The sequence below is a fragment of the Hippoglossus hippoglossus genome, chromosome 12 (genome assembly GCF_009819705.1).
Source record: "Hippoglossus hippoglossus isolate fHipHip1 chromosome 12, fHipHip1.pri, whole genome shotgun sequence".
Taxonomy (NCBI): domain Eukaryota; kingdom Metazoa; phylum Chordata; class Actinopteri; order Pleuronectiformes; family Pleuronectidae; genus Hippoglossus; species Hippoglossus hippoglossus.
In genome coordinates this window covers 8,172,808-8,195,724 of record NC_047162.1, presented here as the reverse complement: position 1 = coordinate 8,195,724, position 22,917 = coordinate 8,172,808, and the positions used below count along the sequence as shown (strand labels likewise).

The 22,917-nt window shown below is 41.2% G+C and overlaps 1 protein-coding gene across 2 annotated transcripts; it reads right to left on the bottom strand.

The window, feature by feature from the left end:
• Positions 1-1,156: 1,156 nt before the first annotated feature.
• LOC117771838 (lysosome membrane protein 2-like) lies at positions 1,157-21,742 on the bottom strand. Of its 2 annotated transcripts, XM_034602639.1 has the most exons (13): positions 21,271-21,742; positions 13,899-14,056; positions 12,419-12,566; positions 12,060-12,251; positions 11,846-11,937; positions 11,179-11,298; positions 7,037-7,215; positions 4,430-4,548; positions 3,858-3,931; positions 3,704-3,755; positions 2,863-3,015; positions 2,657-2,698; positions 1,157-2,337 (listed from the first exon to the last, which is right to left on the bottom strand). In XM_034602639.1, exons 1-13 carry the CDS (start codon positions 21,391-21,393, stop codon positions 2,227-2,229), a joined length of 1,563 nt encoding a protein of 520 aa, XP_034458530.1. In that variant the 5' UTR covers positions 21,394-21,742; the 3' UTR covers positions 1,157-2,226. The 2 variants fall into 2 exon arrangements, with proteins under 2 accessions (XP_034458530.1, XP_034458531.1); XM_034602640.1 differs by lacking the exon at positions 2,657-2,698 and having other exon boundaries at positions 21,271-21,740.
• Between the last annotated feature and the right edge of the window lie 1,175 nt (positions 21,743-22,917).

The following is a 22,917-nucleotide window of genomic DNA, read 5'->3' as shown; positions in this document are numbered from 1 at the left end:
TATTGAGTTATACTGTCTTTTTTTTGCATCATCAAAATTACTCATGTGAATTTATTACGCTACTTTATGCACTCGCAAAAGAATTCTATTCTCATTCAGTTTTATTATTGTGCATACTTTTAAGTGAATTAAAGTATACATCGAACACAAAACAGCAAAATCACTCGAGGAAGCAAAAAGTCTCTCAGTGAAACATTTTTACAGCTTCTCCACTATTGTTTGCAGCTGAAGTAACTTGTTCAGAAAATGTTCCGACTATAAGAAGAAGCGGACCTCATCACAGTTCAAATCACAGTTCAAAATGCGTTTTCTATGGCAGCTGAAGTGTGATATATTCCGAGCGAGACAGCTGCGGCACTGCTCGGCGAAAAACAGTTCAAGCAGAGTGATGTCAAAGTGCAGTTTGATGCTTTTACTACGCAAAAGCTTTAAAAGATTTCCATGCACCATTTTTGTTTGGCTGGAACAAATGATGTGCACTTGAGGGTAGATCTGTTGTGTTTGATGTGGTGTTTTCTTTTTCACAGAATATGTGAAAACCATAAAGGCAAACGTGACACAGTAACACTGATTGTTTCCAAGGCACAGTAACAGCATTTCTTAATATTGATCAATCACAAGTTTTTGACTTGCTATGGCTGGACACATGGAAGCTCCTGCAGTCCTTCATAAACGCTGTAACAAATTCGAAAGGGTTGAGTGTCTTATTCCGCACCAGAGATACTAGTAAGGCCACAACAACAGCATCATAAAAGCACATGTCTTGAAACGATAATAAGCTGAATTACACTTTGACATGGCGACGACAGCTAGTGTACGATACTGTCGTGTCAACACTTAAATTCAGAATCATCCTGTTGTACTCAGGGCTTCCAGATGATTGTGATATGGCACTAGGAGACAAATTTCTACATTAACATTTACAAACAAAAAGAGAAGGATGTCTTATTTTACAACAATTTAAGTATCCAAAATATACAGCGTTTTATCTGATATTCATTTCCCATCATACAGTGAGAGGAATGTGAGCAGTTCAGGACATCTTGGACTGTATATACACAAACACACGCCGCGCTCCGAAGGGTTTTTCAGGTACGGCTACAACGAAGTAGAACGCACATATAGAAAAATAATAGTGAGCCAATAAAATGTTACGTTGAGGCTGAAATGAAAGTGAATGATAGTAATACTGGATTGATTTAGGAGAACACGTGCTGCATGTGTTTCCCCTTTCTCTTGCTGTGACAATATCAAAGCAGAGGCCCCCTGAGAGTGAGGTATGATATCCCAAAAAACGAAACATTCTGGATCTCATGACCGTGGTCCCAAATCACCCTCTATGCCCTGTTGTGTAGTCAGTCAGTAAAAGCTCAAAGCAAGACAAGAAACAAATGTTGGCAAACAGAGAACGAGGTGAGGCTAGAGTATGAAATATAATCATCCCACGCCTCAGGTTATAAAGGGCGTGTGTCGTTTGTTTAGGACGGACACAGCTTGTGTGTTCTCCATCAGAACTGCGGCCGGTCGTCGAGCCTTTTACGCAATCAGCAACTGATTAAAACCCAACAGTGAGAAGTACTGTAGCCTGTCACACCCAATATTGAGTCCTAGACCTTAGGCAGTTCTCTATGAGTACAACTAAGTACATACGACACTGTAGGTATCAGACAATAGACTGCAAATAAAGATGGATGACGTGTCGCCACTTTCTCCCACTATCCAGAAATGAAGCCAAAATATCCTGGATAAGAACAGCGCAGTAGCGATTGGGGGCATGGAGCTGCAGTAGCACACGCTCGACTGATCAGTCAGTCTCAGCTGTCAATCATAATGTTTCAACCAATTTTATAGCGTCAAATAGCTCATTTAAACCAAACTTAACAGAAAAGATTTGCAAAACAAACACCAGTGTGATAAGAACGACCTAAAATGACAGAAATCCACTTTTTAGTTTGGTACATGTCACATCCACTCACATGGAGGAGGAGCCGTCATGTCTTCCATCTTTATATAAAGTCTATATTTGAGACTAAAACTACCTTCTGCCCTCTACCCCCGTCCTGCCCCGAAAGTAAAACAAACAGATTTCCAATTATAAAAAGGATTTTGACGTTTTTTCCATGGTGGATTTTTTTTCTCTCTCCAGAAAACCCAAATCTCTATTTGTAACTCTGAAGATTGTCGATGTACAAAGCGTCTCTCTAATCATCCCCTCCCTCCTTCTGCTCAGGCTTGTGGGTCGGCTTTAGCGGTCAAACCAATAAAGGTTCCATTTTGGGAATCATCCTTTTCCTTGTCGTTGACCGGAGAGCAGGAGGTGTCCTCTTCAGCAGTGGTCTGTAGTTTTAGATTGAGAACAACAGACAGTATTAGAAAGATCAAGGATGAAAAAAAAGCAACATTAGAAGTCTCATCTCACTTGAGCTTTGGAGATAATTAAAAAAAGTCTATGTCCTTGAACAGCTTATATTTTTACAGCACATTGTGTTAATGTGTTAAAACCAGACACGACATTTCATAAAGATGGAAAGTCGTCTGTCTGCAAACTGAAACATGGGATTCAAGATGCACTAAGACACATAACTAATACATCAAGTAAGACATAAGTTTCAATTAGGCAGAAAATAATAAAGATAAACAAAGCAAAGTAACTTACAGCATATTGAGCCTTGGTAAACACAATGCGCTGAACTTCATTCTGCACAGAGACACACACAGTGGCAAATACACATGCACAGGGCCATTAGTGTGTGGTTAAAGCAACTGAACGAGTGACACTAAAATGAACACTAATTACTTATTAGAAACAAAGCCAGTAAAGTGTAAGTCGTTAAAGTGAAATGAGGTGAAGAGGTGTGTTACCTTCTGCCTGCGGTCAAGGACGACGAGGACGACGAGGACTAAGAACATGATGACACCCAGGCCCACGATGATGAGTGGGAAGTTGGACACTACATTGACAATAGTCAGAAGCTTGTGTACTCTCGCCGCGGACGCATCGTCTATGACCACACTCTGTGTGTTAAAAGACAAGTCCACAGATGCATCATTAGGTAGGATAAGATAAGATAAGATATGATAAGATAAGATAAGATAAGATAAGATAAGACAAAACACACTATGATAAAATAAGGCACGACACAACATGATACAATAAAAGTCTGGACAAAAATAAGATAAGATAAGATAAGATCAGAAAAACCTTTATTGATCCCTATAAGGGAAATTTGATTATAACAGCAGCCCAAGTTCAGAATAAACACAGGAATTACCATGCCGTGGTTGTACGATTCCGCCAACCACTGTAGTTTCATTCTACATACATTTTTTCCCAGATTTATATAAGGCCACTGTGACCTCTGACCTTTGACCACTGAAATCTAACCAGTTCATCATTGAGTCCAAGTGACAACTGGTCAAAATTTGAAGGGATTCCCCTCAGTAAGACTCAGGATGTCGAGTTCAAGAGGCCAAAAACATGCTTTGTGTGGCCACTGTGACCTTTGACCGCTGGCACAGAAGCAAAATAGGTTTGGTTTGATTCTGAAAAAACAGCATTATCATTTTGGAAAGATTTTCATCAACAAAAACTGGAATAACTCTTTAATATTTTCTGCATAAGAACAGAAAAACGAACTGATGATGCCCCAGCAGTTACAGGACACGTGTGTGTGTGTGTTTCAGTGTATTTGATGTCTCTTACCTCATTGAGGAACATGACAGGGAAGATTATGTCTTTAAAGCTTCTTGTTTTCCTGTTGTGAGGGAAATCAGTGTGATGCCGTCATACATTAAACAGCACAGACTCACACACAGAGTTAACAGTGCTCGGCTTGTGTTTGGGTGCAGATACTCACGGGAATCCAGACATTCTTTGGATCAAGATGTTGATCTGTGCTCTCTTGTTTGCACGTACAATCACTCCAGTGGTCTGTGGGCAAATAATAAGCATGTGAAATAAAACAGGAAACTTAATAAAATCTAGTAGTGGAACAGAATGAGAGTATGAATGTACTCAGTTTATGTGACTGTCAAGCACAGACTGCAAATAAAGATGGACAACGCGTCTTCCTCCCATTTTTCAGAAAAGAAGCCAAAGTATCCCTGATACTAGCTCTGCCATCTTGTGCATTTGGAGTCTACGCAGTAGCACTCGGTATGGATCATGACCTATACTGCAACCAACAACCAGGGGGCGATCAAGACACTTTGGCTTCATTTTTGGGGAGCTGTCATGTCGTCCATCTTTACATACAGTCTACGGTCTTAGAGTAAAAATGAGGATATTGATGACAACAACGCAGATGTAGTAGTGCTTATATGCCACTAGATGGTGTAGCAGTGCATCTAAATGCAGGAATGTTACTAATCTGAGCTGCAGAATTAAAAGCGCTCCTGAGGCCGATCACCTGCGGCCCGCTGACCTTACCGGGTTGAGGTCCAGGAACGTTTGGTGATGCTCTCTCTGTGGGGACATCCCCTTGATGGCAGCCGCATATTGATCCTCTCCCAGGTAGAAGTGGGGAAAGGAGGCGACTACTGGGGCACCTGCGTGAGGAGGAGAGGGAATTTAGAGGAGAAAAAATATCCCCCTGAGATGAATAAAAAAACGAAAGTGACTTTCACGAGCCACAACAAAACTCACGTTGTCGACTATGACAAATTGCATTCTTCATCCTCTGTGACACTTTCGCCCCGTCTTTAATTACGGTTTGATGAGACATGAAAAAATGACTGTGACAGGAGGGACGTGAGCTGACTCCTCACGGTACAACTCATCAGTTTGGCTAATTCACATATTAATCAGTGATAATTCTTATGTGAACATACATATCATCACGTAGCACCCAAACAATACTAAGATGTAAAGCAGGGATCATCAGAACCTGTAGAAGTTTCTATAATGTGCTTGTCTTGTTCAAAAGGGCATCGACTAACTACTGTAGGGCTGTTGGAATGAACTTCGGACGGCAAATCGGGCTCCGTCGCTGATCTGCTTTGTGTCGTCCACACAGCAAGGGCGGATTCAGAGGCGGGGCCAGGGGGGGCACTGGCCCCAGCTAAAATCTGATTGGCCCCTGTCCTGTCATTCGTCTTTTTTACAATGACAGTGTAAAGAAGCGAGCGAGACACACACATACAGAGAGAGAGAGAGAGAGAGGAAAAGAGAGCGGGCAGCAGAAAAAACTGCACTTCAATGGATGTATGGACATATTCTACGGATATATACATTGCAACTCTTTTGAAAGGTGCACTGTCGATGGTATGATGCCAAAATGATTATCAACACATCATTTTCACTCTCAATTTTAATATAATTCCCACAATAGAACTAATAAGAAATGAAATTCGAATGGAGAGAGAAGATTGACAGCCTTAATCTACAGTCTCACGGAGAATAAACACTACGACGGAGCGACTCAAATCCTCCCCTGTCCCTATCTGACACCAAAAGTTTCACCCTTCCTGCTGATCTTATCAGGACACTTCAGAGGCCTCAAAGAAAGTCCCCGGGATAAGATGACGAGATATAAACTGACCTTCATCTTGAGGACACGAGCTGGGTTCCTTGAGGTCGATGGAAATAAACAAAGAACCGGGGAGTTATGAACATAACTCACAAAACTAATTAATGACTCCTGTAAATTTTGCTGAGTTCCTTCCGCATATTGTCAACAGGAGACAAATTGTATTTCTACACTATTGTCTTGGTCGCGATAAGCAACAGTACGGTCGATGAAGACATTTTTGGTTCCACTTGTGCATATTTTGGACTTTAGTAACTCTGATTGTCTGTGGTCCAGCTTTGTGTGTGTGTGTGTGTGTGTGTGTGTGTGTGTGTCAGCAGCGACAGCAGGGTCAGACAGTGGCACAGTTACGAGGTGGTGGTGCTGGTGCTGTTGAAGTGGGGCAGAGGTGAGCGTTTTCCTGCTCCCGTGTTTGGCAACTGACATTCGACAACAACATTGGACAGCCGGAGTCAACTGAGAGGCTGTTCCTGTTACGACCTTCAAGGTCAACGTAGGGCAAAGACACACACACGCACACATATTTGTATTGCCGTACTTAACAGCACCATTAATCACTGTGTTTACTCCTAAACACATGAAAGCCGCACTTAATCTTCCTCACTCTTTAAATCCACCATGCTTGTCTTGACCTATACAGGTCGGCGCTGTGATTTTATTTTTTAATGAAAGTTTACCAGTGCCTGAGTCTCTTTTTAACCCAATTAACTCATGAATACTTATCTGAACTGCAGCCTTTGCTTTCCGCTCGTTTCATTACGCTATGAAAATCAGCTCGCACGCACTAATGCACCACGTCTGTTTTAATCACCGTCAACCATTTGTTCACGCTGTTCTGCAATGAGCAGTTTGCACTTGTCAATTTGACCTCAGGTTCAAAACAAAACAATAATTCGACACTAGAATATGAGACGTTACAAGCTTCTCTTGATACCCAAACAAACATAGAGTAAAAAGTTCCTACAAAGGTAATAAAAAAAACAATTAATCATTATTTTAATGTAGAAAACATGTTAAAAGTGCCGGTACTGTTCTATGAGAGGGAACCTGAGGACAACTGTGAGGCACTGAGACAATGCCTGGTCATATACCAGGCCAGAATCAGGTGACAGGGCTTACCGCCCCCTCAGCTACCAGGCCAGTCATGGTCAGATGGCGCCAGAGGTGTGGAGGGAGCTGTGTCACATGGGTCATTTAAGGAGTATTAGCAGCAATGGTGAAAGCAGGAGAGAAAAACTAAAGGAGGACTTGTAAGAACTACCGTGTCGCAGGTTATCTGTTAAAAATCAAAAGTAAAGAACGGAACAACAAATATCAGGAATCTTAAGGCGCTTTCAAAGTAAAGTTGTGTTTTACATAAAAAAGAGTGTGTGGTCTTGTGTAGGATGCATGAGATAAGGGAGAGAGGAGAATAGATAAATCCTGAGTTGTGTCAACAGAGACTGTGTGTGGGAGGCATGTGGAAGTGCGATAGAGGGAAAATATTTTTTGTAGAAGCTGACATTTACCTTTCCGACAGGGGCTGACTTTAAGGAGGCCCGTTCCCAGGCACTCCTTAGGGGTGACACAGAAACCCTCATTGGCCGGGTTCTCCTCCTTGCTGGCCAACACAGAAGGCGGTGGCGTGAAGCGGTACGCCAGGATTCCCTTCACCTCCACTTCTTTTTCAAACTCCATGTAGATCGACCTGGAGACAGTTCAACAGTTAAAGATTAATTCCACTGTTTTACATGCTTTTTATAGTCCTGCAGGCATTTGAATAGCAGGAAGTCTGATTACATGGACACCAATAATCTGACTACTGACCTTATTCTGAAGAAGACACTATTCTGATTATTATGTTTACATGAGTTGCTAATCGAATATTCCATTCACTCTCTGAATTGAAAAACATTGAACACTCTATGAAGGAAGACGTTATTATTATTATTCGAATTTAGTTAAAATATCTGTATTTTAGTTAATGATTTCATAATTATATTGCTAACATTTCCTGAACTTAACTTCCCTGTTGTAAATAGTTTTACTCTGTTGAACTCTGCACTTTTTTATTGATACAAATTGTGTATCACAAGAAAGTGAACTTTTGAACAAAGCCATGCCTCTCTGTTAACACTCAAGATGTATGACTGACTTTCAATAGAGAAAATTGGATGATTTGTTCAGACTTCACCTTTATGCTGCAATCATGTTAGGGGTGGTTTCTAAATTCTAAAATACTTAATTAATAGTGTGGGTTGATTTTGAACTTTCCTTTTGTACTGGGAGTGGGAATACAATTTTTTTTTTTTATTTGTTGTGTTTTTACAGCTTCCAACAGAATCCCATTACTGCGAGCTGTGTATCTGCTGCTCTGTCCTGTCAAGGGGATCCCGACAGTTCTCAGCGAGAACAAAGGGGCCTATACAGCGTCTGCCAACTGGCGGGGAGGACTCGGCTCTTAGCTACGCAGCCCACCAATTGTGCAACAATACTGTAAAGACCTTTCCCTTGACCTTCGCTGGAGAAGCCAAGTCAAAAGACTGATGTGTTTCTTCACCAGAGCAGGACTGAGTGCCTCTACCTTGTGCTGCCAGGCATGAGAGACTTACAATGTCAGGTAATGTCAGAAAAACAAAGCAAAAAAATGCTTCTTTTGGACATAATCACTTCAGTGTGTAGGGGACAAGATTCGGAAACAGCTCAGCAGATCAGACAGGTGCAAGGGGACAGGGGAGAGATGTAAAAATGTACATGTAGTATGAGTAATATCTACAGTTGTAAAGTTTGCATTATAGCAGAAGCACATTGGTCTTTGTTGTTATCATGATTTAAATTTTATGCATAAAACCTTGTTTTTGTTGTGACCTTTAGTGTGTGTTTTATTTCATTAATTTATTGTCTTTGCAATTAGCGTTTTAAGTCACAAAAACTGAAACTTCGACGCATTCCAAAGTGCTGATTTTCAAAAACAACGGTTTCTGTGTATCTGTGTATATCATGTGAAACAGAGCATTTGGAAATGGATGACGTCACCGCTTACTTTGCATGTGCCCCGTGTGGCTCCGTGAAATGAGCACAATGGCGGCTATATGTCAGTTTCTCTCCATTTGGTTCGCAATGTAAGGTCGAATTAAAAGTTTGCAGCTGAATAAATAGCGTTCTTCTCTAATGTTTGCAAATCATTGATTGTAGGCTTTATCGCCACCTACTGGCCCGACATGCTCATTTGAAAGATTTTAATCGTTTTTTGCGAACCTTGCCTGGATGGAGATATTTAGTAAATTGAAGGTTGGGTGAACTCAGATTCTGTTTTAAAACAGAGGGGAAAGGTCTGTTCTAAAACATATATGTACTAGTGTGAACAAACGCCTGAGTCTTTGCTGTTTGTTTTGACTTGATCTTTTTTGAATGACAGAATAAAATCTTGCTTCTGTTTGAAAAATTTGAAAACCAAATTTGAAAAAGATCACGCCTACAAGAAAATGATTTACATGTGGCAAAGACACCTGTCTGCAATACGTCAAAATCTTGAGGTTTGTGTCTCAGCTGTCTGTAACATGGACACAGACGGAAATTCTTCTCGCACCGTATGTGTCCTGCAGATCAGTCCCAGATGTCATCAAACTAAACACATGTTTCAGCGCTGCTCTTACAGGGACAGAAAATCCCCGTGTCGAGCTGTGTGTGTGAGAGGTGAGCACACATGACTCCGTTGAACTCTTCAGATAATGGTAAAAAGTACAGGAAACAGGAAAGCTGCCTTCTGCCTTTAGTCACACTAGCACCGACAGCAGCGATGAAGCCACCAGGCGATGGAGAAGTAGGTGAAAGTGTTCAGCAAGCATGTGGGAGAGGGGTTTTTGAGACGCGTCCAATCAGAGTCAAAGGCTAAAACCAGTCCAATGGATTCTTTCCATGCTAAAAAAGAAAAGGTTAAGATGTCCGCACGGAGCTATTTTATTTAGGTCAAGGTCATTTTCTAAAGTAGAAGCTCTCACCATCAGCAGAGTAAAGCCTGCCCACTTATTTCGAAATACAGCTTATCCTCCCAAAGGAAATATTAATCAGTTAGTTGTCGTGTGAGACACATTCTCTTTAACCTTCCAGCTTTCATTGAAGATATCCTGACAACTCACTTTAAATCTAAATGTCCTCATGAGCATTGGAGCTAAACCTGTGTGGGAGAAGTCCTTCTGAGAGGTTACTTCCACACTTGAACAACTGGGCGGATGCATTCAGGCCACTTTACAAGAAAAACATGATAAAAATAGTTTGTTACAGCTGCTCGAGGACAGAGTCTTCTGCAGCCTCTCTTTCCCACGTAATGCACTTGTTGGCAACCGTAAAAAAATTCAAACTCTAACTGCCACTTTTTTCATTCTGTGAGCCTTTTCATTCTGTGTATACTGGAAATTTGCATTTTAAAAAAAATACCTTATAATATAGGCAGCAAAAGCTTCGGTGAGAAAACACAGGTCACCTGTGGAGCTGTTTGTAAGTGAGCAGGATGTTATGATTAGAATCCATGGGATCCAAAGCCTTTGAACATACCATACCAGATATGAAAGCCCCCACCCCGCTCTGTTGGGGACAGTCCAACATTTTTTAAGTTTAGGTCATGTACCAGATATAGACATCACTTCAGAACTTGTCACCACACCATCCTCAGGTAAGATGTTATGTATGGGCCACGAGGTCACAGCGGGACAAACACAATGCAAGTGGAAACACTAGAGCCCGATCAATGGCCAATATGAGTTTGTACAGAGCTATTTACATTGTGTATATTTGTTAATATGCACCGATATCTAATATAACTTTTATTTTACAGACAAAATATAAAAATGTGTCAGCTGTTGGAAATATTGTCGTTACGTAGTTTTCTCCACAAGAAAGTGTAGTTTATTATTATCACTATTTCTGTTTTAGATGTTTACAATGATCGATACAAACTTTACAAAGATGTGATTTCATGTTTTTAACGAAAGAAACGTTTATTTTCTTAATTCAAGTTCTATGCATTTGTTTTCGATATATTTGGTTGTATTTGTGTTTTCTTTTTTATTTATCGATATTTATCTTAAAGTTTATGGCTAAGCTGGAAAATATCAAGCATAAATTACATTTCTCTGTCAAATAACTGGCCAATTAAAAAAAAAAATCATATCCCCCAAAAATCCATACAGTCTATGGGCTGGCAACTTATATTAATGGATAATCCTTATGTAAATATTATTGTAATAATAATATTAATGTCAGAATGCTGAATTGCTGATGTTTAGTAGGTTATTATTTACTATGTTCGATGTCTCAGCTTGCATACTCTCATTTGCTAATTAGCACAAAACAGCACAGATATTCTGACGGGATTCGGTCGTAAATCAAAGTATTGGAAAAAACGTTTAATTCAGGTTTGCTGGTGGCGCTAGGGGAAAGGTCCAAGGGTCACCGAAGTCATTGAGATGTATCCACTGCACATCATGGACATCTGAACCAGATTTCACGAACCAAAGTGGCAGCCCGGCCGACTGACCAACCAATAGTGCCATTCCTTGAATCTACTGTATATCGCTCACGTGGCTAGGAAGAGTTTAGGATTATTACTATGACCTGAATGTCTTCAATGTTGAAGTGACCCCGGATGAGACCCTGTGGTGCTGAAGTGTACCTGCAGAGGTCTGGGGTGAAGATGTAAATACGTTCATTCTTCTCCAGCAGGGGATGGAAAGCACTTCCATCAGATCCATTGATGCTGTTGCTGTCGTCAGTCTTCCAGAACGTCAGCTGGCTGCAGAACAACATTGTGTCACAAACATGAGCGTCTCATATCTTTTTAAAAATTGCATCAAGAGAATTTTTATGCCATAGAGTTAACACAGAGTATCTCTCTATGGGCACTGGCGAAATGCTTCTCAGAAATCTATGCTGCATGTAAAGCAACAAAGGTTTTTTTATCAGGTTAAAAGTAAAACTCCCTCTTATCAACCCCATCTTAATAACAGCAAATTACAATGTTTTGCTGATAAAAGATGTATTCATCTCAAAGTTGTTTCCCAGGAGTAGGGAAGCGAATTGCCGCAGGGGAACGGAAGCCGAGGGAACTGAGACAACAAAATGGGCTAGCAAAGGTCACTTTAAAAGCCATTATTAAGGCATTCCAAGTATTAGGATGTCCTGTGTTCTGTGCTACCAGCCCACACGAACAACAAACTCAGCTGTAACTGGCAAAAAGCAGCAGATTTGAGAAAGGTTTTAATCCAAAGGTTACCCAGTGACGTATCGTCAGTGTGGTTGAAGACAGGGAGTGTGTTTGTTTGAGGGTGCGACAGTTCTACCTTTGACCTTTCCACGTTTTGACCCGGCCATAATCCATGTAGTTCTGCTCCCCGGTGTGGTAGACAAACTCCCCATCGTTACTTCCGTTTTTCTAGATAGATCCGAACATTTAAGACATTAAAAAAACCCTCATACATCTTCTTTTTTCGTAAGCCATGAAAAAAACTGCAGCTGGGGTTGATCAGCTGGTGTTATTTGTGTGGGTGCACATGCCTTGTGCATGAGGCCAAAGACCTTCTCCACGTCAGGTGAGGCGGCACTGACGCGGACCAGCAGGGGATCTTCGTAGCCCCACAGCAACTCATCCACGGTGCGTGTGGTGAAGAAGTCAGTCCCAAGGGAGTTCATCATGAGCGACGCAACGGACGATTTCCAGAAACTCACCTTCGCTTTGTTCATCACGGCCTAGAGACGGGAAATGGAGCAGAGTGGTGCAGGAGACGTTAATGCAGGGTGACGTGGGATTGAGGAAACCAAATGCAGAAGTAAATCATGCAAGTAAGAGAAAACACACTCCACTTTCCCCCACTTGGACGTGCACTTTCCTCTGTTTGTTTAAGTTCACGACTCACCCACGCCGGGATGTTGACAGTGGTGATCTCATCCACAGCTGGATCCCCAGCCGACCTCTCCCGCAGGAACACAAAGCTCTTGGTATTGTACGCAGACACCATCGTGCCATTCTCCACCATGCTCACATTGTCCTTGTACCTGTACTCCCTGTGCAAACACAACAAGACATAAGATTCATTATGTTTTTCTGCAATTGTTCCCGTCACAGAGCAGTTAAAATGAATTTAGGTTAATATCACAGCGTCATTAAGTTTAACTGAGCAGCAGCAACTTTCATTTAGCTAAGCTGCTGATAATACTGAGCTAAAGGCAAAAGCTCCCGAGCGCCACCCAACTCCAGACAGGAGTAGCAGACCTGATGATCACACTGCTGCAACCAATCAGGCTTTAGACTGAGTTAAGCCCGTCTACCTAAATAATATATGGACACAGAAATACCAAAATAAATACATGTAAAAAATATGTAAATAAATCAATAATAAATATATGTAGAAATACAATATATAATATAAACAAATGAAAAAATTAATGTAGCCGTTAATACATTAATCAACTAATAAAAGTATAAAGAAATCGATACATGTAAAAAATCAGTTTTGATGAAAAATATATATAATATATATATATTAAAAAAATATATGAATGTACATATCAGCAACCTATTTATATGTTGTAGTTTTTTTAGTTTTCTATTCCACTATGGCCCTGAGGGTGGGGGTCCGGGGTGACCGTACTACTTAAGTGTGTCTGTTTTTGTTATTTGTTCTGTAACCTCAAAACCTATAAATAAAGTATCTGGGGAAAGGATTCACATGACAGACAGAACAGGATGTGGGAAACCTGCCATAAATACACAGCTGTCTGCTCTGATTGTGACTGAACAGACCAGAGGGTGGAAGCAAAAGAAGCAGCAGCTGAGGAGCAGAAGCTGATGTTCCCACAAAAGTTTGTGGTGTGTTGCAGATGTGATCCAAACCAGAAGACATGAGAGAATATATACCTTAATGAATTAGATAAATTAAAACAGCTACACGGGTTGATTTGGGAACATGTGCTGTTGAAATTATGCAAACCCATTTCTTTTTTTAATTATCTCTGAGACCTTATATTTATTTTACAGTGATCCCCAAGGAACCAGTGGTATTGGTGGCTGACCTGCGAAGATCATCACCACCCACATACAACCACTGATATTTACAGAAAAAAAAAGTTCTGTTTTTCTGAGATAACTAACTCGGAAATTCCGAGAGAAGTTCTGTTTTTCTGAAAAAAAAAAAAAAAGTTATATTTTTCTGAGATAACTAACTCGGAAAGTTATCTCAGAAAAACAGAACTTATTTTTTTTTCAAGTGAATGCAATACGCTTCCGTAGATATTTGACGACATGTTATAGATTTTGAAACCGACAAATTCCACTCGAGACACGCATGTGAACCGGTGAAACTTCTGCGTGTGCAGTGATGAGCACTCGCGTCCTACCTGTATGTGTAGGGTCCAACCTGGCGGACCTCTGGCTTGGCCCCGGTCAGGAACTCTTCCACATTGGTCACGTTGAAGAAGAAGAACTCCATGTAGACCGGAGGGGGAGGGGTTTTCCATGACTCAAACACACGGCTGCCCTCAACCAAAATAAGCTCCTGTTGAGACGTAAAGAGAAAATCGATGCACATTTAATTCAGCTACATTAACAGGAATTTACTTGTGTTTTCATATGTTTGTTTGATAATTCGCCGGTTTATGCAAAAAATACACAACCAATTTCCATTTCATTTTGTGGAGGGGTGGGGCCCTATCTTATAGATAGGGGACTGACATTTATTTATCCACAACCTGGAGCTGGATAAGCAGCAGAGGATCAATGAATGGATGGGAAGATAAAAAGCAGTTTAAAAAATAATAATCAATTTAAGGTCCTTTAAGGATTTTTGCATCAGGTCACTTTTTTACACATTTTTCTTACATCACATGGGGGAAAAAAACATTTTACTATCTACAACAGACTAGGAATACGTTTTTTAACGCCTTTGAAAAGGAAATTTAATTAATTAGTAGGTTGGAACTGACTTTTGCATTAGTCAAGTCTTTCTCTCGCATTGTCACCATTAAGCGATGGTGTGTTAAAAAGGTGCCAAAATCTTGGCGAACAGCTAACACGTGTTTGGAGTTTGGAGTCTCCACAGTCTGTTCCGAGTAAAAACAAGCCAGAGAACAAAAACATCCTTGGGGGGTCACGGAGGGGAGAGGCTGTCTGAGATTAAGACAAGCGCATTGGCTGCACACATGAATGGTATTAGGGGGAGACCCTTCCACAGTGGCATTGTCAGTGGTTGCTACTGACAATGGGCTACATTGGAGGGGGGGGGGCTGACAGATCATGTGATGTGGAGAGCTGCGTGCCCACTGGCTGCACGGGACCGCGACCTTAATCATCTGAGCCACATTCCTCAGCACCGGGCGTTATGAGGCCCCGATAGTGAAGCGCAGGCACAAACTTATAATATCCTGCTTCATTGCACATTATGTCTCCACAGATATCACCGCCTCTGGACAACGACGCCCTGATTCGACCGCAGGAATCTTCCGAGACTCTGGAAAACAGGGAGTGAGAGAGACGCAAGATGGGGGCAAGATTATTGGCGTTAGCAACAAGACACATGAGGAGGAAATCTGGCGTTGGCCTAATTGTGTCAGATTTGTGTTAAAGTTGAAAGCAAGACTTCTACATGAAACAAGCCCCTGAGAGACAGCCAACCAATGAGTGCCATCAGTTCAGGGCGCAGGACCCCTCCTCCTCCGGGGTCCCTCATACTTATTCAGAGACACAAGTTTAGCTGAGTAGTCAAGGACAATAAAGCTGTCACCTTGGATAGAGGAAGGGACAGCGTGGTCTTTCTATGTCATCCTTTTCATGCTTCGGACTGCTATGGCAAACCGCCCAGCATGCTGCATGAAACCCCGCGTGGAAAACAGGAACACAGAAACCCTCTCATCTCAACGTTTACACCACTCCCCACATGAAAACACATGTAGCAGGTGAATAAACAAATACAATATGCTACCTCTTTGATGTGGAGACGGGCTAACACATAGACGTGAATAACACTGGGAACAGCAAGAGGCTATTCTTCAAATCCTCCGGTCGTGGTGCACAGGCTTTGCATTCTCGAAACGGGTTTGTCTCAATAACAACAGTTTGGTCCAGAATGAAAAATCATTGACGATTGAATGAAATTACAAAAATAATTTAATGCTATGAAATATGGGACAGACATTCATGGTCAGATGAGGACGACGGACATGAACTTGGTCAACGCTGTGTTTTTCGTGCTCATCACTAATTGTTCGCACGGCAACAACGATGAAGATAGTTAGCATAACACCTGCTAAACATCGGCATCTTAGCATTGTAATTGTCAACATGTTAGCAAGCTGCAATAAGCATTTAGCTTAAAGCTAAATTTGGCACAAAGCATACTTTCTCTTTATTAGAATCTTTCACCATCTCTAAATGACCCAGAGCATCTTTTTGTGTATTATGTTCTGCAAAAAAGTGTTCATAATTGTGGACATCATAGAAGCTCTTCAGCCCCTCTGCAGTGGCCCCCTGTACAGTGCTGTGCATGTTGCGCATATCTTTATGCATCAGCCGGTCAGTGACTTACCGGCTGCCTCTTATCAGTGAAAACACAGAGTTTCTCTGGTCTGGACATGATTTCACTTTTTGTTTTAATATTTCGTCAATTAAAATATGCGTCACATCTTATTACGTCTACGGCCCGGCTTTTTTTTCCTGCGGATGGCTAATCTTGAGTTTCCGACCCCCGGCCTCAGTAGGCTAACCATGGATAAATCCAAAAAAAGAAAAGTCGGTAGCTATATGTTTTATTTATTTCAAAGTGGGCTACTTCTTATTTTATACATTTCCCACAAATATGGGGAGGACTCAAATAGGCCTGCATAGTTCTGTGTTTAATTTATTTCGAAGTAGGCCTACACATGCCAGTGTATTTTGCTCTCCTCTTCATAAGAGTTTGGTGTTTTCCTTTGCTGTAACAGGTAAAAATAGCAATAAAATGTCAAAAGTTTTCTTTATTGTCGCTCTATAATTTCATGAATGCAACAAACTATAGTTTTTATAGTATAACTATATATAAAACTTTATAAGCTGTGTTATCAAATATGTTTTGCGGCTCCAGACAAATTTTATTTGGGGGAAGAGGGGGCAAAATGGCTCTTTCGATAGTAAAGGTTGCCTACCCCTGGTCTAAACTAACTTTAAAAAACCTAAAAATGTTTGGGTCCAAGTTAAAACTCTGAACGAGACCTTGCAGACAACCAGCGAGGGGCCACTACCCACCACGTCTCGTCTACATGCAAATATTACCAAATTCCTATTCGGGGCCAAGTCGTTTTTCACCATCACCTCATCAGCAGGTCGTTGCATACTGACCCCGCTTGACTCACATGGAAGCTGATGCAACAGGGGTCAGGCAGTAACTTGATACGGCTGAAATATATATTACACTGCCAGGACAGCTTATAGCTAAGTGTACCTGCATGGTATCACTGTGCATGTGTTTCACACCCATACAAACTGTATATTTTACTGTTTTTCCTTCACCTCAAAATGCACTTTGACAATATCCCGTAATAAATACTCCTGAGAGGCGGAAACTACTTTCACAAATCTGTGCTTGGGACCTAGATCCTGTTTCCCTGACCCTGTAGATTTAAACTATGTGGAAACAGTAGAGCTCATACCTCGCCAAGGCCCATCAGTCATCTTAAATTCAATCAAGCTGCACCAAATTTCACACACTCATAAATATCATGAATTATTTCCTGTGAAATTCATGAAAATATCATCTTACAATGTTAAAGACAGTGTAAAAAATTACTGTTCTGGATCCAGCACAAAATTGAATGGGTTCTTCCCCCGATCGACCACATCCTTCCACCAGGTTTCGCAGTAATCTGTCCAGTAGATTTGACACAATCCTGTTTACTAACAGACTAACTATCAAAACAGAAGGGCACTTAGAGATCGCACACCTCCACCAAGGCCCAACAGTCAATCTTTACTAGGATCTGCACCACATTGCACACACTTATAACTATAAACGTGATTACATGGTCCTACGTGTCAAAGTACAAACTGCAGCAATGATAAAATCAACCACACATCTTGGTTACACGCATAATAAAACGACTGTTTGTCTATGCGGCCGCCTGTACTGCTGCCTACCACTGCATGAACTTCAACAGCATGACATGTTTAAACAGTGGAACTGAGGACGCCAAGGTCGTGACATCAGCAGCATTTTCTCATGTTTGAACACATGTCGGGGGAATTTACGCCAGTCCAGATGGTTTCTTCATTAAACCGCCAGATTCAGATTATTACATTAGAAATGTGAACAAAATAAACAATTTTTTAGAATTAAAAGAAGGTTTTCTCTTTTCTCCATTTCCTTAAACATCTCTATAAAGTCAGGTTTTCTTAAAATCGCTGTGTCCTCAGCATTACGACCAACTCCCTGCACAGGAAGACCTTGAGAATAAGTTTCCTGACCTCTAAAGTCAATAAGCTTCAGATAAAAGCCATTTGATACATGCTAAGCAAGTTTGATAGGAAAATAAGGATGAAGGTGTGCCATATGATAATATTGAATATGGGCCAACAATGCACTTTTTTTTCTCTGTTATCAAAGTTAACTGAACCTTCTGGGAGCGATTTGAACTTCACTATCTAAAATACTGGAAATCCAGGAAACCTCTGGAAGGAAATTTACAATGATTAGTTTTAAAATAGTAATAACAATAATAAACTTTACCTATATAGCACCTTTCAAAACTCAGTTACAAGGTGCTTTGCAAGTTGAAATAAAAAATGTAAGTCAATGAATAGGAAACAGTTAAAATAAAACGATTAGAAACAAAAGCGTATGAGCTAGTAATCACTGTGAATGAAAAACAATACAAAGTGAACAGAAGGGTCCATTGCATGTTTATTGATGCTGAGCAAATGGTGCAAACAAACGTTCATTGATTCCTGCACGTCTGGAGCAACTGACAGCTGCAAAAAGAGTGTGACCTGCAAGAGAGCGCTCATGTTAACAAATTTAAATGTCCATTCATCAGGTTAAAATCAGTGATGAAGACAGCTCCACCGCTCCTCCTCCCACGAAGAATGTGAAGCACCAGCAAAGCAGAAGGCCACAACTGCATCATATTCACCCACGTGTCATCAACCACTTATCATCAAAAGCTCTTTAATCTTGTTGTCAGTCAAAGTTGACATCTTCGTCAACTTCCTCGACGTGCATCACACCTTTTTTTAAAAAAATATTTTTTCTCTTTCTTTTTTTTCAGTTTGACATCCTTGTTGTGTTAGAAATGTCTTGAACACGCCAACTCGAGTTCCTGTTGTGTTCTCACATGCGCTCTCACTCAAATATTTCTTTGCTTTCAGATACGACTGAAATAACCCTATTTTCCTGGGATTTTCCCTTGTAAAATGTCCAGACTTCAGTGCGTATCTGAAAGCAGCTAAGGTGAGGCTTTGTAAATCCTGCCATAGCCTGACTTAATTCAAACTGCATCTTTGCTACATGACATAAACTCCCCATGAGTTCAGGAACTCAGTCATGTGCTGATTTGCTCTCAGCAGTCGACTCAGCAGCTTTTTCCTTTGACATGTGGTAAAAATACCAACCAATACCAAAACAAGCAATTCAGACCCAGCCCTTCACTTATTCTTATATGCCTATGAACCGACTCCTGTTATAATGACAAGTAGTGAGGGCAGAAGCCCACATCACTGGCTGATCAGGAGTCCCGGATCGGCCGTCTGCTGGGAACAGAGGAAGTGTTTCAACACAAGGTCACGCATTATGTTGAAAGATGCACTGTGTCTAAATGGGTTATCAAACTGTGAGAAAGAGAAAGTCTGGCTGCACAGTGCGGGTCACTGAACCCATGACCTTTCCTCCTCCATCGGAGGGAAGTTGAGCTACGTGTAGGAGCAACACACTGTCAAGTTCAATGACAAGTCACAACACACAGTTGCAGAGCTACACGATAATTCATTTTAATAAACTAAAAGTTTGTTTTGCTGCGGCAATTCATCTCGATCAGTATGTTCCCACAAAATAATCAACTTTTTTTTGTATATTTTGATCAAATCTTTTCAGTTATTTGTGAAAGGAAAATAGCAAAATGCCCATGTTTTCTGACTCCAGCTTCTACAGGGTAGAGCGGTCGTCAGCAATTGGATCCCAGTCTTCCTCATCTGCATGCCAAAGTGTCCTTGGGCAAGATGCTGAACCCCGAAATTCCCCTCATAGAAAAAAAAAGTGCTGCTCACAGATGCAATGTATGAATGTGTGTGTGGATGGGTGAAGGGCAAACTGTACTGTAAGGCGCTTTGAGTGGTCATCAAGACTAGAAAAGCGCTATATAAATACAAACCATTTACAATTCGAAGATTTTGTTACTTCCTTTGTCATATATCATTATACGAGCTGATTATTGTTAGATTTTGTTGAACACAAAAAGACGTCATCTCCAGCTCTACAAAGCCAGAGGCATGTTTTCATAAATCTTTACAGTCTAAACGTGAATTTTTGATTTTAACCGGCTGACTGACTGATCAATAGTGAAGATTTCCGGTGGGATCTAACGTCTCTGTATCCTAGTGAGTGTTAGAGGTTTGCACTGAATACAGCCACACACCTCCAGCTTAACCTAGTTCTTTGCAAACAGTACATGGTGCGACTGGGTGAGGAACACTGCGCAAACCTTATTAGTGCCACCGTCTGATAAGGCAACATATGTAAATACTACATAATATGCAATGCTTGGGTTTCCAGGTGGATTTCAGTAGAACCGGTTTGACAACAATAGCTGTAACTCGCCTGCACAACAATCAACATGTAAACAGATTGATGGTCTATTGTAGAACCCTCATAGGCGACTGACTTTGCTGATAATGCCTTATTAACAGGCACAACCTGATTTATTAGTAAATTGAAAACCATGGTATGCAATGTTAATGACTCAGTAACATATGTCGTGGATAACAATAACAATTATTATTGCAATGTAAAAAAAATCAATAGCCATACAACAAGTCCAACATATATCAATATATTGATTATGAACTGTGTAAGCATTGTGAGGGGTACTAACACAAAATTGATCGACCTCAGATTTTATAACTAGATTTTGTTGGCCATATCGACCAGTCCTATAGTCTCCATAGAGAAAAAAGAATACGGGCCAAGTGTCACTGGAGTTCACCAACCTGCTTTTAAAATATGATTATGACCTGTATCTTATATGTCAATGATTGTTCATATCTGCTTTCTGTTATTTGTAAAGTGTCGTTGAGCATTGTTGTAAGTGGTATACGAACAAAATGTATCACTATTATCTTCATTTTCAACCTGGTAACTCAAATACTGTTTGTTAATGAGAAATAAATTATTTATCAACATTAATAACCCTATAAATTACAGCCTCTGACGCTTTTATGAATGGTGCCTTATCAGGAAGTTGAGCCATACTTTTAGTTGTGTCATTTTCAAAGAATATATTGTAGAACAATGGATATTTGGAGGTTTTTAAATTGGTTGTAGACATTTTAAGACGTCACATTCAACTCAATATTTGTTTCAGGCTTTGTTGTTTAAAAGTCAATTGAAAAGGAATCCATCGTTCTCAGCAGTCCGTACTCGCACACTCAACTTGTTCTCGCTTCATTGAAAGAGCGGATGCATGAGAGCAGTCACACGTGAGGGTGAACTTTGTCTGTCTGTCTGTCTGTCTGTCTGTCTGTCTGTTTGTTTACCTTCTTGAGTCGGTTGTCCATCACCGTGCGGAAAGTCTGCAACACAAACAGACCGATGCCCGTGATCAGCAGACCTGCGCAGATGGTCCCCACCGCGTAGATCGCGCAGGACCTCCGTGTCATGGCTGCAGGTGCTGCACGAGACCCTCAGAGGACGGAGGAGGATTTGTCTTCAGTCCTCAGACACCGATTCGAGAAGGCTGAGAATGAACAGCTCTGATCTTCGGTTTATTTCCCTGCTGCTGCTCTTTAGTTGAAATAAAGTTTGTCCAGTGTTGTTCGAGGAGCAGCTTTAAAAGAAAAGTGCCGATGGGAGTTGTTTGCGTAGTTCCCGAGTCGCGCAGGGCTGCGTGTGTTTGCTCTGGGTTAATAATGAAGTAGTGCACCACGCGGTTCCTACACTCCGTCTCGAGCGGCGACCCCCGAGAGCGCGTGAACGGTACATATAGAGCCGCGCCGTATTTGTAGCGGTCCTGCAGACGCACCCTCCCGCCGAGCGAGGGAAGCGCTCATTGGTCCAGACCAGTGTGCTGAGGGAGTGACGTGGTGGGGGCAGGGGGTAGGCTGGGTTACTCATGTGGGGGGGTTACTTGCAACGCAAAACAAAAATGAGAGAAAGAACTGTGCGTGAGGTCATGACTGAGAAGGGGGAACCAGCCTGGTTTATACACTGAGTCATACACTCATACCAGCTGAGTTGGAAATGTTGGGATTTGACTTGATTTAAAGTTTGAGTGGTGTGAGTATGGTGTGATTATCTTAGCTACCATTAGTTGTAGCCTGGCCATCATATAAAGACTCTCAGGGACAAGTGTCTGTGGAACTCTTAATCTGAATATAACAGTTTACATTTAATCTGGTAATTATATGGGTGTTCCCATGGGGGGGGAAACGGACACAAAAGTCAAGGCAAGGAATCAGTGGGAGTCGAGTCGCGAGTGCTCTCTCTCATAGTCGATGTGTCATCAGTTGCTGCCACATCTAGATAGAGATAAATGTGTGACAAATGTGACTTCACATTGAAGAACTCCAAATATCAAGCACATTTACTCAAGTTCTGTACTCAAGACAGGCTCAAGTGCAGTGTTGAGGTATTTCCATTGCCTGCTACTTTATACTGAACATCAGAAAAACTACAGGTTACCTTAAAAGCTTGTAAAATATAAAACATTGTTCAGAGCAGTGATTCCTGCCCATTTTGGTTTGTGACCTTGTGCCACATTTAAGATGTCTCTGAGTTGCAAGGAGCCTTTAAAACGGCTTTCTTGAAGACAATAGATCAGGCGGCTTAATACCAATGCTGCCCACTTTGACTCAATGTGACCTGATCTTGTAAGTAGTAAGTTAACAGGAAGTCAAGTCATTATGCTGCAGACGTTGGCTTTCTTTGGAAGAGGATATTCCATCAGAGTCAACCACAAGGCTGAGACTGTGTGTCCTGTCATCTTTATACTGTGGGACTTCTGATCCAGTGAAAAAACACACAACACATCAGACATGGTGTTAGCAACCCTGAAACACTGGGATCTGCCCACAGTCAACAACCATCAGGTTAAGTTCACATTATTGCACCCATCTTAAAACGTGAACATCACTGTTTGTGGGAACCTTGACCACGGCAAAATCAAACCAAACTACAACTTCCTC

Bases quoted from the DNA above. Each gene is read 5' to 3' on its own strand.
- LOC117771838 (XM_034602639.1), bottom strand. From the start codon at position 21,393: ATGACACGGAGGTCCTGCGCGATCTACGCGGTGGGGACCATCTGCGCA. The intron at 12,567-13,898 runs GTAGGACGCGAG...GTGTTTGCACAG, and splicing joins GTTGGACCCTACACATACAG to GGAGTACAGGTACAAGGACA. The intron at 4,549-7,036 runs GTAAATGTCAGC...CTCCTCACGCAG, and splicing joins AGTCAGCCCCTGTCGGAAAG to GTGCCCCAGTAGTCGCCTCC.